Raw genomic sequence first — 17,927 nt, 5'->3', positions numbered from 1 at the left:
TATACCAGCATAACTTTAAAGGGATAAAATATCTGCATTGTTATTCCTTCTAGTTCTGCATTCAGTTTTAAGGGTGTCTTTTTCTAAAGCTCAGCTCGAGTTATCTGCACAGCCCATAGGAATAAAATGGGCCCTGCTGCAGACAACTTGAGCTAAGCTTTAATAAAAGACCCTCTTAATGCCTTATATGGTTGGATACTGTCAAAATCTATATGACATTTTATTGTAATTTTGGAAATGTTTTATAATTATTCTCGTATATACCATGATCAGTACAATGCATTTAAATTTTAATTATGAAATTAATGTTATGTTATTTCCCCCCCCCCCCCCCCCCCCCCCACAGCTGCTTGTGACTCTGGGCAAGTCAATTAACGCTCCATTGCCCAGTCTCACCAGACGCAAGCAGCACTGAACACCTGATACAAAGAGACAGTCCCCGCTCAAAAGAGCTTACAATCTAAATAATACAGACAGACAAGACAGTTACGGGTGGGGGAAGTAATGGGTATACTAATAATCAGCAGTATAAAAATGTGTTTAAATAATCCTAGTGCAACAATGTGGATAAATGGGCTTGAGTCGGAGAGCTTTCCTATTAGGAGGGGCACGAGGCAGGGATGCCCACTATCCCCCCTTCTTTTTGTGCTGACCTTAGACCCCTTATAAGAGAGATTATGGAAAACCCTATGATTCAGGGAGTCAGAGTGGGACCCCACATGTTTAAGACTGCAGCATTCGCAGACGATCTCCTGGTACACCTCACGAACCCAAGAGAGAGTCGCTAGACACATTACTGGAGGCATTCTGTGAATACGGAGACTACGCAGGTTTTAGAATAAACTTGGACAAGTCTGAAGCTCTGGCCTCGCCAGCGGTGAACCAGAGTGACTGGGGACCTGGGTTCCCATTGAAGTAGGCCAAGGACTCTTTTAAATACTTAGGCATTCGACTCACAATGAATACCTCAGATCTATATCAGCTAAATGTCAAGATCCTACTAGAACATACTAGGAACAAATTAGACTCTTGGATGAACCTCCCTTTGTCTCTGATGGGGCGAATACACCTAATACAGATGGTGCTGTTCCCCCGCTGGCTATATGCCTTACAAACACTGCCAATCCGCTTGACGAAGACTGATTTGAAACGAGTGACCCGCCTTTTTAGTCGATTCTGCTGGGCAGGGAAGAAACCAAAATTCAGACAGGACATGTTAGTAGGAAGCTGGAAGCAGGGAGGCATAAGCTTCCCGGACTTGTCCCTATACAACCAGGCATGCCTGATGCGACATCTGGGGGATTTCTTTCAGGACACGCAATATTACACACCCTTAACCTTTGAGAAGGCCTTCTTTGCGCCTTATGATGTGCTGGAACTTTTCCATTTGCCTCGTCGCCTCATCCCGTTCAAATTTAAAACAAGCATTTTACTTCAACCTCTTAGAGAGACATGGCAACGGTGGATGAGGCAGATGGGAGGACATCCACACGTCACTGACCAAATACCGATTATAGGCAACCCAGTATTTAAAGCGGGACTAGACAACCCGGTCTTTAGTGGGTGGCAAGGGCTGGGTATCACGAAATTGGAACACTTGTTAATGGAGAATGGGGAGACGCAAACATTTAACGCTCTTCAGGACAAGGTGGGGGCAGCATGGGGCAATAGGTTCACATATGCACAGGTCACACACTACATGAAATCCCTAAACCAGGCAGCTCTGAAGGGGCGAATGGGGGAAACAATTTGAGGTTTTTTTGAGGAGCTGTTGACAGAGAGGTATTTGGTATCTGGTCTGTATGCAGCCTTGGCCCGGCGTCGACCCAAGAGACAATACGAAGATCTCAAAAACAAATGGGAACAAGATATAGGGTCCTCACTAACGTCTTGGGATGTGGCAGATACACTGAAAGGCATTCGTATGCTAGTACAGGATGAAAGGCTGAGAGAATGCGGATATAGAGTAGTCCTCCGAGGCTACATGTCTAAAGCACAGCTGGCTCATGTGCAGGGGCCGGACGGTTCAGCTTGCTCCAAATGCGGAAGGGGTCCCGGCTCATTGTATCATGCCTTATGGCAATGTCCCAAGGTGCGCGCATTTTGGCAGCGGGTAAAAGGTTTTTTAAGCCGATTGGGGAATAAGATTCAAGGGACGGACAGGCAGTTTTTGCTGGATCAGCCAAGAGCCTTTGCCCCGCTACGTGCCCCCGCTATAAAACTATGCATGAAATTGAGTTTGGTTGCTCGGAAGTGCATTATGCAATATTGGACATCTCCAGAGGAGCCGGCCTACTGGCACTGGCGAAACCAAGTACACCTATTGGCCTCTTGGGAAGCAAGAGATTCCAAGCGATCACCCAAACGCAGAGCACAATTTCTCCAGATCTGGATGCCATATCTGCAAGCCCTTAGCCCAAGGGGGCGTAGCTTGCTCCTCAATGCCTGATAAAGTCGAAGCGAAGTTGTGGAGAATGGAGGAGGCCTGGAATTAGAGAGTGAGACAGATCCGTTAGCTGCTTGCCGGGGGGGGGGGGGGGGGGGGGGGAGATAGAAGAGGGGCAGGAGAGGGAGTAGCTAGAGGAGAGGTGCAGGAGGGGACTGGAAGTCTTGAGGGTTGGATGCTATGGTGGAGGTAAGGCTCTGGTAATAAGTCACCGCTGCAGGGACCAAGAACAAGATTCGATATCCCTCGGCTAATGAGAAGTCCCATCTCGATGGAGACTGGATATTGAGTAGATGGAAGATCTTTAGGCACACAGAGGGTCATGAATAGTTGCATATCACAGCCTAACCAGTACATCAACACGACGCTCCCATACCTGCGAAACATACTGGGGACGGGGTGGAGACTGGAAGGGGGGAAGAGTGGAGGGGAAAACAAAAATAAAAGTTTGACCCTGGTTAAATTTTAGGGCATTTATGTATAGTACATTAGAAACGTTCTGTAATACTGTTTATACTATTGTGCTGTACCATATTGAGGTGTCAATAAAATAGTTGAAACATAAAAAATGTGTTTAAAAAAGTAAAACTTCTAGCCCCACCCTCATCTTAAACCGAATCCCACTCCATTTTAAATTTATATTAAACATTTTACAAATCATTTCTGCAGAAAGCAATCAATACAACAGAATAAATGCTCCTGAATGTTTAATGCCAATCTACTCTCCAACTGAACATCCATGTAAGGTTAATTTCTGTTTTACTACACACCTTAGATATGGACTGCATTCCCTTGAGCCTGCCCATATGAAAAAAAAAGGGATCTTTGGGGTGTTAAAAGCTCATGTACACCCTTCATCTCTGCATAACACTTATTCAAGTGCTTATCAAAACTCCTGAGCAGATCATAAAGAAACAAATGCAGAAAACAGGGAACACACTGTGCCAGACAATCAAGACAAACACCTGAACTAAACAGTAGAAACACACATTTATATTTATAACCTCCCCTCAAAGTATAATGAAAATATGGAAATATTGAACTTCTTTCTGAAGCTCAACACAGGGCTGGTCTTAGGCAGGGGTAAAAGGGGCGGTCACACAAGGCCTCACGCTCTTAGGGGCCACGCATCTCTGGCACATCTGTACTTCTGTCTTGGAACAAGTCCCTGCTCCATACCTCAATGTGCATCCACATTTCAGTAGAGAGCATCAGGCAGTGGAAGCGATTTTCATATCCAGTCAGCTGTCGAGCCCAGAGCCTCCTCGCTGCTGCATCCCGCCCCATTTTGATATCACTTCCTGCTTCCGCAAGGGCGAGATGCAGCAGTGGGGAGGCCCTGGGCTCGGCAGTTGACGGGATATGAAAATTGCTGCCGCTGTCTGCCACTCTCTACTAAAATGTGGTGTATGCATATTAAGGTATGAGGTGAAGTGGGGTTTCGAGAGCTCTAAACTTCCTTTTAAACTGATAAATTATGGCTTACGGCGGCGGGTGCAGGTGGGCCAATGAACTGGTCTGCACAGGGCCCCGCAATTGCTAAGACCGGTCTTGGCTCAACAGATGTCTCTCTATGCACACTTCAGTTGGCAAGGAATTACAAACTACAGGACCCACACGGTGGAGTATGCAAAATTTTAAATACAAACCGAGGGCCCTTTTACTAAGCTGCGTAAGCGCCTATATGCACCCAACGCGCGGCAATTTGGAGTTACCGCCTGGCTACCGCTTAGCCCTTGCGGTAATTTCATTTTTGACATGCGTCCGCTATGCGCACCGGAAAATAATTTTAATATTCTGGCATGCAGAAAAAAAAAAAAAAAAAGAAACCAGGCGGTAATAGTCATTCTATGCACGTAGATAATTACCCCACGGTTATTGCATTACCATTAAGTCAATGGCTGGCGGTAAGGTCTCAGAACCAAAATGGACGTGTACCAATTTTTATTTTGCTGCACGTCCATTTTTGGCAAAAATTTTTAAAAGGCCTTTTTTACAGGCACTCTGAAAAATGGATCTGCGCACGTCCAAACATGCGCCTACATTAGCGCAGCCCATTTTTTGGCACACCTTAGTAAAAGGGCCCCCAAGTGAGCCTGCCTTGGTGTAGATACGGAAAGCAAACCAGGCCCTGAAGAACAAAGTACACGTCAGCTGATAGGACACAAATGCTTCTTTTAGCAGCTGGGACATATCGCCCTGCCCCAGCTTATTCATTACATACATCTCATATGAGGAAAAGCAAAAGAGGTTATGACTCTTCAGCTTAGAAAAGAGACAGCTGAGGGGGGATATGATTGAGGTCTACAAATTCCTGAGGGTGTAGAACAGATAAAAATGAATCAATTTTTCACTCTTACAAGAAGTACAAAGACCAGGGGGCACTCGATGAAATTACATGGAAATAATTTTAAAACAAATAAGAGGAAATATTTTTTCACTCAAAGAACAGTTAAGTTCTGGAACTCATTGGTATGGTAAAAAGAATAAAATAAATGTATTCGCTGATGATATACTATCTACCCTGACGAACCTGAGTCTCCTTGAGGGGAGCAATGTGGAAGCTTGAGGCCTATGGGAGGGTCTCTGGTTTTCAGATGAATACGGGGAAGTCAGAGATCCTTAATATTAATCTTCCGCCAGAGCAGGTGGCTTTCCTTAAGATTCAGTTCCCCCTTTTGGTGGGCTTGCTCCTCTCTCCAGTATTTGGGTATTTACTTGGGAGAGAGGGGAACTAACTTATATGATTTAAATTATAGGCCCCTGTTTAACCAGATTATTAAGGATTTGGCTACATAGACCAAATTAACCCTTTCATGGGTGGGCTGCATCGAGATAGTTAAAATAATGATTCTGTCCTATTATGTTTGTTTTTGGCCTTACCGATACCTAATAAGAATCTGCACTACATACAGCAAGCTTTATTCCAGTTTGTCTGGGCACATTATTGCCCCCAGGTGGCACAGCAGGTCATGTGGCTTGGGAGAAACAATGATGGCTTGGCAGTGCCCAGTGTTAAAAAATATTTTCATGCAGCCCAGCTGCAAACAATCTTAGCATGGCAAGCCCAAGAGATCAAACAATGGGTGGAGGTTTAACAGGAGGGGTGACAGTAATATTCCACTGATGCACCTTCCTTGGCAGCCCAGAGGAGGCCGGTTGGTAGAGGAGTAGGGGGGCCACACCAGGCCCTCACTATGATAATTTGAAAGGGATGAGGGATGTTCTGTTGGAGGGTAGGCATTATACCTGATTCATACCTCTACAATACAATATATAATTTTCTCCGGGAAGAGAACAAGCATTATTTCATAGATGGGAGGCTAGGGGCTTGGTATGCAGGTCAGTTTTTTGATTCAAGGCTGGGGGAGGTGAGGGAATTTGGGAAGTTGCAACACAAGTATGGTTTACTATCTAGAGATATATTTCCATATTTGCAGATCAACACTATCTCAGCAGCCCTTGATTGCTTGCTGACCAGAGCATGGGGAAGAGTACATTTGGGAACTTGCTGGGAAAAGTCTTGAGTATGACAGGTTGGGAAGAAGTATGTCAGCGTATCAAAAGGTCTCTCTACGTTAGTTGATGAAAATGGTTACACAGTACTGCTTCAATGGTATTTTACCCCTGTAAGGTTTTTGAAAATGTATAATTTGAGCGCAAATGTTTGTTGGAGGGGTTTTGGAAACCAAGGCACTTAACGTCATATGTGGTGGTGGTGTCCAATGTTGCAACCCTTCTGGGATCAAGTGTTTTCTATGTTTTCTCAAATGTTTCAGAGGGAGATAGAGCCGAGCATGGAGACTATCTCCTGAATAGAAAGATCCCACAAGTGGACAACTGAACAGACATGCTGCTCTGGCTGAGCATGACTGCGACAATGGTGGTGACTGCCACCTTCTGGAAACACTCAATCGTCCAGCACTGCCAAGGTCGTGCAAAAATTGGACCAGTGGAATGATACATATTGCCTTACTGCACTTTGTTATTTCAGGGTGGGACTTTTTTGAACAGATATGGCATAGTTTCTGACACTGGAAGGCAACCTATTGGTACTAAGAGAATAATGATTCTAATGTTTGGACTCTTACCTTTGTTTTAGCTTACTAGTAAAGTTGGGGGTGGGGGAGGGAGGGGATGGGACACCAATGGTCTTGTTTGTGTACTGGATAGGTACATTGCAGAACCAAGTGTGCATATACCATGCGTTCATTTGATCCTGAATTTGCGTAAACTTTAATAAAGGTTAGTTTTAAAAAAATAGGACAGGAGATGACAATGACCAGGCAACAAAGGTAGAAAAAAAATATTAATTTTCAGTTTATTAATTGGAATATGTCAGCTTTAGGAAATGTGCATCTTGCATTTTGCTTGTATTTCTCTAGCACTGCTGTACAAGCAGTCTCACTTCTTGAAGTTTCCAGTTCAATTTTTTGCCTTTATATCTCTATTACTGATCTATGGTCTCTTTTTTCATAGAGAATTTGTTTGTATTTTGCACATGTGACCAAAGTGTGGTATTCTGCTAGCATGTAGTTTATATATAGGTCTGGAATGTGTGTCTTTTTCACAGGGTTTTGTTACGAGAACTCTTTTCCCATTCTTTGTCTATAGGCAAAGAAAGTTCAGTAATTATTCTCTTAATACCAGAACGGTGTCAGCTGTGTGACATCTCCCTCTTGACAGGTAACACAAATAGGCAACTGCTCTCAATCGGTATGCCACAAAGTCTATGCTAGACTTATACTACAAAGACTGCATTGAGATCAAAACATGCCAGCCTCGGTGTCTTGGCACTAATGTTTTGACTGAACGCCCCCCACCCCCAACCCACACACAAAACTTTGGGAGAGATGGTGTTAAAGGGGCCAATCTTGATTTTTCCATCCAAAGCCAATTCAGTCCTAGCTATGCCACTGGCCTATATGTTTTATAAAATACAAAATATTACTTGCATACAGAATACAATATACTAGTAAATTGTTTCCTTAGTTCTGAAAAGTATCACAACAGTTGGAAATAGGATTATTAAGGTGTGGTAAAATGTATACCTATTTCTTGTGTCGATTATACTCGTATATAAAATTTTAAGCACTCCATACTAGTGCTTTCTATTTTTCCCAGAGGCAAGATATCAGTAAACCAATAGCTGAAAAGAAAACAGACCACTCTGTTATGTTCTCCTGGAGACTGACACTGACCAGCCAGGGATTGCACAGGGTTCTTAAGTAATGACATCACAGCTTAGTAGTTCAGTGTCTCCATCTGCTGGCAAGACAGCACAAACACAAGCATCTAGACTGGTCAAGAAGCATAGCAGATGTTCTTTAAGGTGTTCAGCTCTGCTCAAACTTTGACACACACACACCCCTCCCAGAATGTCTACATGCAGGAAACAAGCTTTAAAATTTTATAAAAGCCCTTTCTTGCATGTCAAATAGGCCCTATATGTGGGAAAAAAAACATCACAAAATTCCCTCCTTTGTCATTTCTTTGAAATGTTGCTTTAAAAATTATGAATACCTTCTATAATGTTTTAATGATATAACTTTCCATCGTAACTACAACATTAAGCTCTGAGCTTTACTCTGCTGTTCACAACACACCTTTTGCTACAGCTTCCTTGAACTTCTCCTTGGCAGTGTGGACTTCTTTTGTTAATTGCCTGTAACTGGACTTTAGCTTCTCCAATTCTGCCTTTGTCACCTGTTGATACATAAAAAAACAATTAGTATAATAATTCATTACATTGGTTATGGTCACTTGAAATTATATGGTACATGAGCCATATATTTCAGACTATTTTATACTATATATAATCAGTAGAGATCTTTAATGAACCTTTACAAGTGGCATTTTACATTGAATCTTAGTCACCATCTTTTGGGCTTAACTTTCCTATTTTATGCAGCAGAACCAGTCTATCTGCACTTCAAGCCAGATTTTACTGAAGTACATTATTGCATTACCATGATCTAACGTGCATAAACACACATTATTTACCAGCAGTCCCATTTTGTGCCATGGAACTACTTACTAACAACATATGCAAATACCATTAGCACATACTAACACGATAGTGAACCTTAGTATAATTAACCCTTTATATAAAAGCCCATCTTAAAAAGAAAAAAAAAGTTGAACTGATGCTTGGATACATTTAAAATATATAGATATAGAAAAAAAATCTCTTTCAGAAGATTGCCTATTGGCCCACTGGGAGAGATGTATGTTATGTGGGGGAGTTGGTTTTGATTCTCAAACTGGCAACTGAAGATTCTGGCTCTCAGGTTCTGGGGAAAGAATTTATTTTTATTTATTTTTATTTTATTTCCAAATGTATATCCCACTTTACTACCAAAACGGGTTAAATCTCCTGCCACCTAATCAGCAAAACCTACAGGTAAGTATTAGGGTAGGGCGCATGTGCACAAAGTTTTAGACAGAATTGTGATCTGTGACACTATAAGGTCGTGGTGAGAACAATTAAGATGTCCAGATTGAAACATGGAAAAATTCCTCCGCATTTTGCAGAGCCTCTCATAAAATACATATATGGATAAATTCCATGTGGGAGAAAAGAGCATCCCATTCTCCCCCAAATGTGCATGGGATCAGCTTTTTTAAATCACTACCTCTGATCTCCCTCCCATCAGCAGCACAAGTTCAACCCCCTCACCAATATCAGATCCCCCACCTGAGAACCAGCCCAACATCTAGACACCCCACATTCTGACATCAATTTTCCTACCCAACATCTATATCCCCTCCATTTCACACACACCCCCAGAAGACTCTATCATACCTCACCCCACCCCTTATCAGGTTCCCTGGTAGTCTAGGGGAAGCAGAAACAATCCTTAGTCACTCCAGCTCATGACAGAGTCCCAAGCTCAAATGACACCAATGACCCCTAGTGGTACTCTTGAGTTCTACCCCTAGGAGTCAGGCTGTCGAATAGCAATTAGGTGAGAGATACGATGCCAGGGAGTAGTGGCTGCTCTTGGCTGTTTCAAATGATATTTGAAGCAGGCACTTATACTTGCCTCAGAGCAGATGTAAAAGACAACGCATAGAATATAAGAATAGCCATACTGGGCCAGACCAATGGTCCATCTAACCCAGTATCCTGTTTCTAACAGCGGCCACCCAAATGATTCCCACTCTATGCTCCAATCATGTCTCCTTGCAAAGTCTATGTAGTGTGGGTCATCATGTATAAATAGCTGCTTTCTAAAACTGCTATTTGTATACATATAGCAGTTGGAGTGGAGGAGTGGCCTAGAGGTTAGGGTGGTGGACTTTGGGCCTGGGGAACTGAGGAACTGAGTTCGATTCCCACTTCAGGCACAGGCAGCTCCTTGTGACTCTGGGCAAGTCACTTAACCCTCCATTGCCCCAGGTACAAATATGTAAGCCGCATTGAGCCTGCCATGAGTGGGAAAGCGCGGGGTACAAATGTAACAAATATAATATACATAAGAACAGCCATACTGGGTCAGACCAATGGTCCATCTAGCCCAGTATCCTGCTTCCAAGAGTGGCCAATCCAGGTTACAAGTACCTGGCAGAAACCCAATTAGTAGCAACATTCCATGATACCAATCCCAGGGCAAGCAGTAGCTTGCCCTATTCTCCATCTCAATAACAGACTATGGACTTGTCCTCCAGGAACTTATCCAAATGTTTTTTTAAAGCCAGATACACTAGCCACTGTTACCACATCTTACGGCAACGAGTTCCAGAGCTTAACTATTCTTTGAGTGAAAAATTTCCTCTTATTTGTTTTAAAAATATTTCCATGTAAGTTCATTGACAGTCCCCTGGTCTTTGTACTTTTTGAAAGAGAGAAAAGTTGATTCACTTATCTGTTCTACACCACTCAGGATTTTGTGGACCTCAATCATATTCCCCCCTCAGCTGTATCTTTTCCAAGCTGAAGAGCTCTAATCTCTTTAGCCTTTCCTCATATAGGAGGAGTTCCATCCCCTTTATCATTTTGGTCACTCTTCTTTGAGCTATATGTTATATAGGATCTACATGTTTAAAAGCCGCCATTTACATATGGGGATGTGTCTAAAAGAGGGCTGTCTAACCTTAGTCCTCGAGGGCTGCAATCCAGTAAGGTTTTCAAGATTTCCCCAATGACTATGCATGAGATCTATTTGCATGAATTGTCTGCACTGTATGCAAATAGATCTCATGCATATTCATTGGGGAAATCCTGAAAACCCAACCTGGCAAGGGCCCTGGTCTAAAATAACCCCCTATACCACAGACCATCACTGTGATGACTGCATTTTGCAGAGGGCATTATGGAACCTAATCAGGAAAAAGTAACCTGGTTGTCCATGATTTAAGGGGGATTACCTTACAGCTGGCACAAAACAAAACCTCTCCTGAGGCTAGACGCCCCTGAAATGGGAGGCATCACTTGCAGGGGTATGCAGGATCCCCACAGTCAACACCTAACTTTTTCCCCAAAAAGAGTACAACTCCCCTCTTATCAGTTATGTGGATGTCTTAAACTAAATCATTAGTCAAATGGTGTCCTTTTGCTGGAGGTCTGTAGATCACTCAAAGTGTACAGAAATTTAATTTCTCCTGTTTACCCCATTTCCTGTAGCCCCTGCATTTCAATTGCTCCTATAATTTCTTTATGTAAACTTAGTATTCCTTTCCCTTTTCTACCCACCCTGTCCTCCTAAACATCCCAGCCCCTAGTAAGACCACACAACACTCATAGTATTCATTGCACCACATCTATAGCAGTACCACCACTTAAACCTGTCTTTATCATTAAAATGTTATTATTACTAACTCTATGTTCATTTGTACATACAGCCTTCCAGTCAAGACTCTTCCCTTTCTCATTCCCATCATCCCTGTCCTCCCTTTATTAAGGAGGACCACACTGATTGTAAAGTTCTGTGCCTGGCTTTCAAGGCACTATACTTGGCTTCTTTACTGAAAGTCAGACCAAAAATTCTGTATCTTATCCTTGGATTCAATTAATAAATTAATTGCCAAAGGCTTCCTGTATTTGTCTGGCTTCATCTTGCAAGAAACCTTTTAGTACTGTTATTCCAAGTTTGTGGAACTTATTATCTGTGGTTATTAGATGCAAAAAGGAGTATATAAAGTTGCAGAAACTACTGAAATCTTGGCTGTTCTCTAAATATTTTCAATAATTTAAACGTGACCTCTAATGAATTGTTATAAGTGTCAATGGTTGAAGTCTCTTTGACTTCTATGATGTAAATCATCTAGAGCTTCAGGTCACGATGGTATAAGCAAATATTTTGTTTCTTTACAGTACTTGTGTATTTCTTGCTGCAGGGGCTAATGTACTGTGTGTGAAAACCGAAGACACTCTAAAACGAATGAAAACATTTTCATGTATTTTTGCATGAAGACTTCTTATGCAAAATTACTGTTTCCTTTTTACAAAGAGCAAAATTTGCTTAATGTGCTACATTACTAAACTATTTTCTTGGTACTTGTCCTTATCTGAAAATACAAATAGCAATTTAGGGCAAGCAAACTTTCCCTGCTACATTGATAACCATAAGAAATAGAGGAAAAGACTTCAGAAACTCAATGCCAGCTGGCCCTAGTTATAACGGGACCGCTGACTACCCTGCTCTGCGTGGCTAAGTCTTAAGCTCACGCTGGCGAGAATCCTCATTAGTCTAAAACCTCTAACTCACTAGCAGTAATTATTTTTACATTTTTTCAATTTTTCTTATACATGCTGTGCTATATAAGTACTGGAAAAGTACTTAGCTGTGGCTGTGCTGGAACAGCGAATGTCCGTGCCCAACAGCGAGCTCCTGTTTCGCTCTACACTTCTTAAGGAGCCAGACCTTACAATCTTTTCATAGCACCTTCCAAGAACCACCTTCTGATTGAGTCAGCTGGTGGTTCTTGGAAGGTGCTGTGAAAAGATGTAAGGTCCAGCTCCTTAAGAAGTGTAGAGCGAAACAGGAGCTCGCTGTTGGGCACGGACATTCGCTGTTCCAGCACAGCCAGTACTACATTCACACATGTATTACACGACATGTTCTAAAATGCTACAATTTAGGCACTTGGTACATTTTATTGTAGACCTAATCTAATCTTTATTGCAAAAAATGTTATTAAAATCTATTAAATTTAAATCCCGCAAATAATGTCTCTTGAAAGATTTTCTTATCGCTAAAAGTACAAGCTAGGCCACGTTGGGGTCTGCTTCAGGATAGCAAAGGAAATGAAAACCATCAGTTTTATAAACTTTATTATCCATAAACACACATAAAAGTTGATCCTGTTCCTTATTCTCAAACTGCAATCTTCTGATGATTAAATCTCCTAGTACATGGGATAGTGTGGTCTAGAAACTGTGAACATATAAATAAAATAAAATAAATCTCTCCCCAAAGCTGATATATATGTATTCTACTGTGAATGAATGTAAAATACAAGTTCAAGAGATGGACATCTGGTTTCTCTAGCAAGGTTATGTTTACAAATGTCCCAGAAGACAACTAAATGAGCCCTCTTTTTGAATAAGACATGATTACCAGAGTCAAAAAGGCAAATGGAGAGAAGGTATTAATGGCCTTTATTTTTTCAGTACAAATAAATAAAAAATAAAAATGGTAACCCACTAGAGTGACAGAACATACTGTATATATTACTCTGCTTACAGAAGAATAGAAAAGTGAGGAAAAAAATCATGATTTAACAAAGTACCTTCCACATCTCTGCCTCAATCTGTTGATGAATACTTGCATAGCTCTTCTTTACTTGCTGCTTGTCTTTGATCATGAGGGTGAGCCTATGTAGTGGTCCTGAATTGAGGTCTTCTGCATGAGTCTTCATTATTCTGCTAAGTTGTTCTGTCTGCTGTACCATATGTAGCCAGGACTGTGGGGAAAAAATGCCAAATGATATATTCTTTGTAAAATTTTCATAAAATGCATAAGAAATTGTGACCTGCCAGTGAACTAGTGCATAAATACTTTGATAGACAGATAAACATCAATGCAACTGGTAGCATTTTCCTAATTCACACGCTCAAGAAAAAAAAAAGTCATAAGACTGCAACCAGAAATCAAACGCAAGTAGTATGAACAAGTTTTACAAAGCATTTTAAATCTACTACAATATCATCACTTAGGATAGTGTGGTCTGGAAACTGTGTAATAAATAAATAAATTAAATAAATCACTTACTTTATAATCTTAAGAGCTCAGAAGATATATGCAACCACTTCTGGAAGATCACATTCCAATTATCACAACCAATTAATGCTATAAAACAGAGATTCCCAACACGTGATACATGGCACCCCAGCAGCACACACCCAAGTAATAAACAATCCCAGACTGTCAGAGTCAAGAGCCTTTTCAAACCCAGAGCCACGTGCCACATCTCTTCTTCCTTCCTTCCCCAGTCCAGCTACACTTCTCGCCATCCTCTTTCCTACATTTCATCATAACTTGCCTCGATCGCTACCAGTAGTGGCAGTGCAGTAATTCAAACAGGAGCCTTGGGGCCTTTGGTAGGCTGTGCCCCGCCTCTTCTGATGCAGCTTCCCATTTCCACAGAGGCAGGGCACAACCTAGTGAAGGCCCCAAGGTTCCTGTTTGAATTGTTGTGCTGCCGCTAACAGCAGTGAATGAGGCAAGTTAGGCCAGACCATGGGGAGGACGACAGAAAAGCAGAGGGGTAAGGTGCTGCTGGGCCTGGATGGGTGGGTGAGAGGAAGATGTACTGCTGGAACTGCTGGGGGTAAAATGGGGAGGCGCTTATGTACCTGAGGGGGAGGTGGGGGGGGGGGAGAGAGAGATGGCTTGTTCCCTTGGCGGTATATCAAATAAAATGAAAACTGAAACCTGAGAGACAGAGAGAGGCCGGACTGTAGGAGGGGACAAAATGCAAGACGAGAGAGAGAGAGAGAGAGAGAGAGAGAGAGAGAGAGAGAGAGAGAGAGAGAGAGAGACTAGATGCTTGATTGAAGGGGGAAGAAAGGAACAGAGGCAGAGATACTTGCCCCCAGGGTGGGGGTGTGGGCAGAAGAGAAAAGGGAGGGAAAGTGACACAGAGAAGAGAATCTGGGCATGGAGGGAGCATAGGGACAGGAACACAGAAAGGCAATGCTGGACGGAGAGGGGACAAGGAACACAGAGGGGCAATGCTGATCACAAGGGGAAAGATAGGGACCCAGAGGGCACATGCTGAATATGTGGGGAGGACAGGGACAAGGAACACAGAGGGGAGATATGCTGGACAGGACTGATAGGGATACAGAAGGAAGATGGATGGTGGACATGGAGAGAGAAGAAATGTCAAATGGACAGAGACCCTGCAAAGACAGTTAAAAACAGAGAAAAGTAAGAAAGCCACTGGGACTAAAGCGAATTAAAAATTAAAATGTTCAGTAAACAAAGATAGAAAAAAGTATTTTATTCTGAGTTTATTAAACGAAATGTCAGTTTTTGGAAATGCATCTCTATCTTGTATTTCAGTTTGTATTTCTCTAGTATTACTGAATATGCTGTCTGACTTCTTGAGGTTTCTAGTTCAGTTTTTTGCCTTCAGATCTCTATAACTGATCTGTAGTCCTTAGTTTCATATTTGTTCAGAATCTGTGTTTTACACTTGTAACCAAGGTGCGGTATTCTGTCAGAATGTAGTTTCTGTGTACAGATCTTGTAGCAGTTCCATTTGTTCTGTTATCACACTAGGTGGCATATTAGTATTTTAAGACCGGTGTAATATTTTCAGTGCTATCTTTTCAAACATAAGGTTGTTGCTTTTTGAATCCTGGGAGTTAGTACTGTTATGATTCCAACTCTGTTTTCACACAAGTTTATGCATAGTGTTTTGCAGTGGAGGGACTGTGTGTTTGCCTTACTGAGGCGATATCAAAACTTTAATATAATTTTAGTTTGTCATAACATCATACGGGGTTTTAGATATTATACAGTAGCTGATGTGCTAATGTGCAAAACGCAAAAGCAAAAAACAAAACAAAAGAAGCACGGCACAAAAGTGGAAAACTTACCCATAGTGACCACTCATATTTTTTTGTTTCATTTTCCCAGAGAAAAGATGAAACTAGATTGGCCACCATGGCAACTTTTGAGAACTTTTCGGGTCCAATAAACCTCCTGCGATAGTGCAAAAGAAAAAATTATGTTCTTACCTGATAATTTTCTTTCCTTTAGCCATACCAGACCAGTCCAGTCCTGACTAATGGGTTATGTCCATCCACTAGCGGAAGGAGACAAAGAAAATAGTTCCAAGTAATTCACCCCTTAAGGGTATCGTGCAGCCTAGAATCTTCAGTATTTCAAATAGCCAAGAAATGGTGCTCTGAACTGTCACAAGAAACAAAATACAAAGGCAAAATTCGGACATAGAAGTCAAATGTACACAGATGCCAGCCATCCAGCAGTTTTTGCACAATCCAGGGCCAAGCACACTACCCATCAAAGATATACAGGGCAAGGTGACCAGCCACTCAGCCCTTTCCCTGGGACATACTCCCCAATCAGGAGAAACAGCTAAAGGCGCTACTTGAGCCAGGAACCCTACAGAGCTGGCATATCACTATGGCATGGAGAAAGAAGATAACTGTCACCCCAGTAAGCCAATTGACCTCAATAGGCATAGAAGGCAAAGTCTAGCAGTATTCACACTGTAAAAAAAAATCAGAGAGGGAAGGCACCTGGACTGGCCTGGTATGACTAAAGGAAATAAAATTATCAGGAAGGAACATAATTTTTCCTTCCTTGTCATCAATACCAGACCAGCTCAGACTAATGGAATGTAGCAAAGCAGTTTCTCCATTAGGATAGGGAAACCCAGAAACAGAAGAACCACAAAGGGTGAAGATGAGCCAACACCTCCATCATGAGGTGCTACAGCCAGATAGAATAGCCATGATGGAAGCGATGCTGAAGGAAAGGATAGTGAATTTCCTGGAAGCCAATAAGTTGCAAGATCCGAGACAACATGGTTTCACCAAAGGGAAATGGTGCCAAACGAATCTCATTGAATTCTTTGATTGGGGTGACAGGAGAATTAAATCAAGGACGTGCTATGGACGTAATCTACTTAGATTTCAGCAAGGCTTTTGACACGGTTCCCCACAGGAGGCTTTTAAATAAACTAGACGGGCTGAAGATAGGACCCGAAGTGGACAACTGGATTAGGAACTGGTTGACAGGCAGACGCCAGAGGGTGGTGGTGAATGGAGTTCGCTCGGAGGAGGGAAAGGTGAGTAGTGGAGTGCCTCAGGGATCGGTGCTGGGGCCGGTTCTGTTCAATATATTTGTGAGTGACATTGCCGAAGGGTTAACAAGGTAAAGTTTGCCTTTTTGCGGATGACACCAAGATTTCCAACAGAGTGGACACCCCGGAGGGAGTGGAAAACATGAAAAAAGATCTGAAGAAGCTAGAAGGATGGTCTAACGTATGGCAATTAAAATTCAATGCGAAGAAATGCAAAGTGATGCACTTAAGGAGTAGAAATCCAAGGGAGACGTATGTGTTAGGCGGGGAGAGTCTGATAGGCACGGACGGGGAGAGGGATCTTGGGGTGATAGTATCTGAGGACCTGAAGGCGACGAAACAGTGCGACAAGGCGGTGGCCGTAGCTAGAAGATTGCTAGGCTGTATAGAGAGAGGAGTGACCAGCAGAAGTAAGGAGGTTTTAATGCCCCTGTATAAGACGTTGGTGAGGCCCCACCTGGAGTATTGTGTTCAGTTTTGGAGGCCGTATCTTGCGAAGGATGTTAAAAAAATGGAAGCGGTGCAAAGAAAAGCTACAAGGATGGTATGGGATTTGCGTTCCAAGACGTATGAAGAGAGATTTGCTGACCTGAACATGTATACCCTGGAGGAAAGGAGGAACAGGGGTGATATGATACAGACGTTCAAATATTTGAAAGGTATTAATCCGCAAACGAATCTTTTCCGGAGATGGGAAGGCAGTAGAACGAGAGGACATGAAATGAGATTGAAGGGGGGCAGACTCAGGAAAGATGTCAGGAAGTATTTTTTCACGGAGAGGGTGGTGGAAGCTTGGAATGCCCTCCCGCGGGAGGTGCTGGAGATGAAAACGGTAACGGAGTTCAAACATGCGTGGGATATGCATAAAGGAATCCTGTGCATAAGTAATGGATCCTCAGAAGCTTAGCTGAAATTGGGTGGCGGAGCAGGTGGGGGGAAGAGGGGTTGGTGGTTGGGAGGCTAGGATAGGGGAGGGCAGACTTATACGGTCTGTACCAGAACCAATGATGGGAGGCGGGACTGGTGGTTGGGAGGCGGGAAATACTGCTGGGCAGACTTATACGGTCTGTGCCCTGAAAAGGACAGGTACGAATTCAAGGTAAGGTATACACATATGAGTTTGTCTTGGGCAGACTGGATGGACCATGCAGGTCTTTTTCTGCCGTCATCTACTATGTTACTAAGTATCAAAGGAAAT

General features: G+C 42.6%; 1 protein-coding gene across 3 annotated transcripts in view; it reads right to left on the bottom strand.

Annotated features, from left to right (window-relative positions):
- Positions 1–17,927, bottom strand: part of FER (FER tyrosine kinase) — a 370,578-nt gene that overhangs the window by 279,645 nt on the left and 73,006 nt on the right. For all 3 annotated transcript variants that reach the window (XM_030193456.1, XM_030193455.1, XM_030193454.1), the window contains exons 3-4: positions 13,181–13,354; positions 8,053–8,152 (exon numbers count right to left, since the gene is read on the bottom strand). In XM_030193456.1, coding sequence (XP_030049316.1) covers positions 8,053–8,152; positions 13,181–13,354 — 274 coding nt within the window. The remainder of the gene's footprint in view (positions 1–8,052; positions 8,153–13,180; positions 13,355–17,927) is intronic.

The sequence above is a fragment of the Microcaecilia unicolor genome, chromosome 2, assembly GCF_901765095.1.
Source record: "Microcaecilia unicolor chromosome 2, aMicUni1.1, whole genome shotgun sequence".
NCBI classification, from domain to species: Eukaryota; Metazoa; Chordata; class Amphibia; order Gymnophiona; family Siphonopidae; genus Microcaecilia; species Microcaecilia unicolor.
This window is presented reverse-complemented; position numbering and strand designations above follow the sequence as displayed.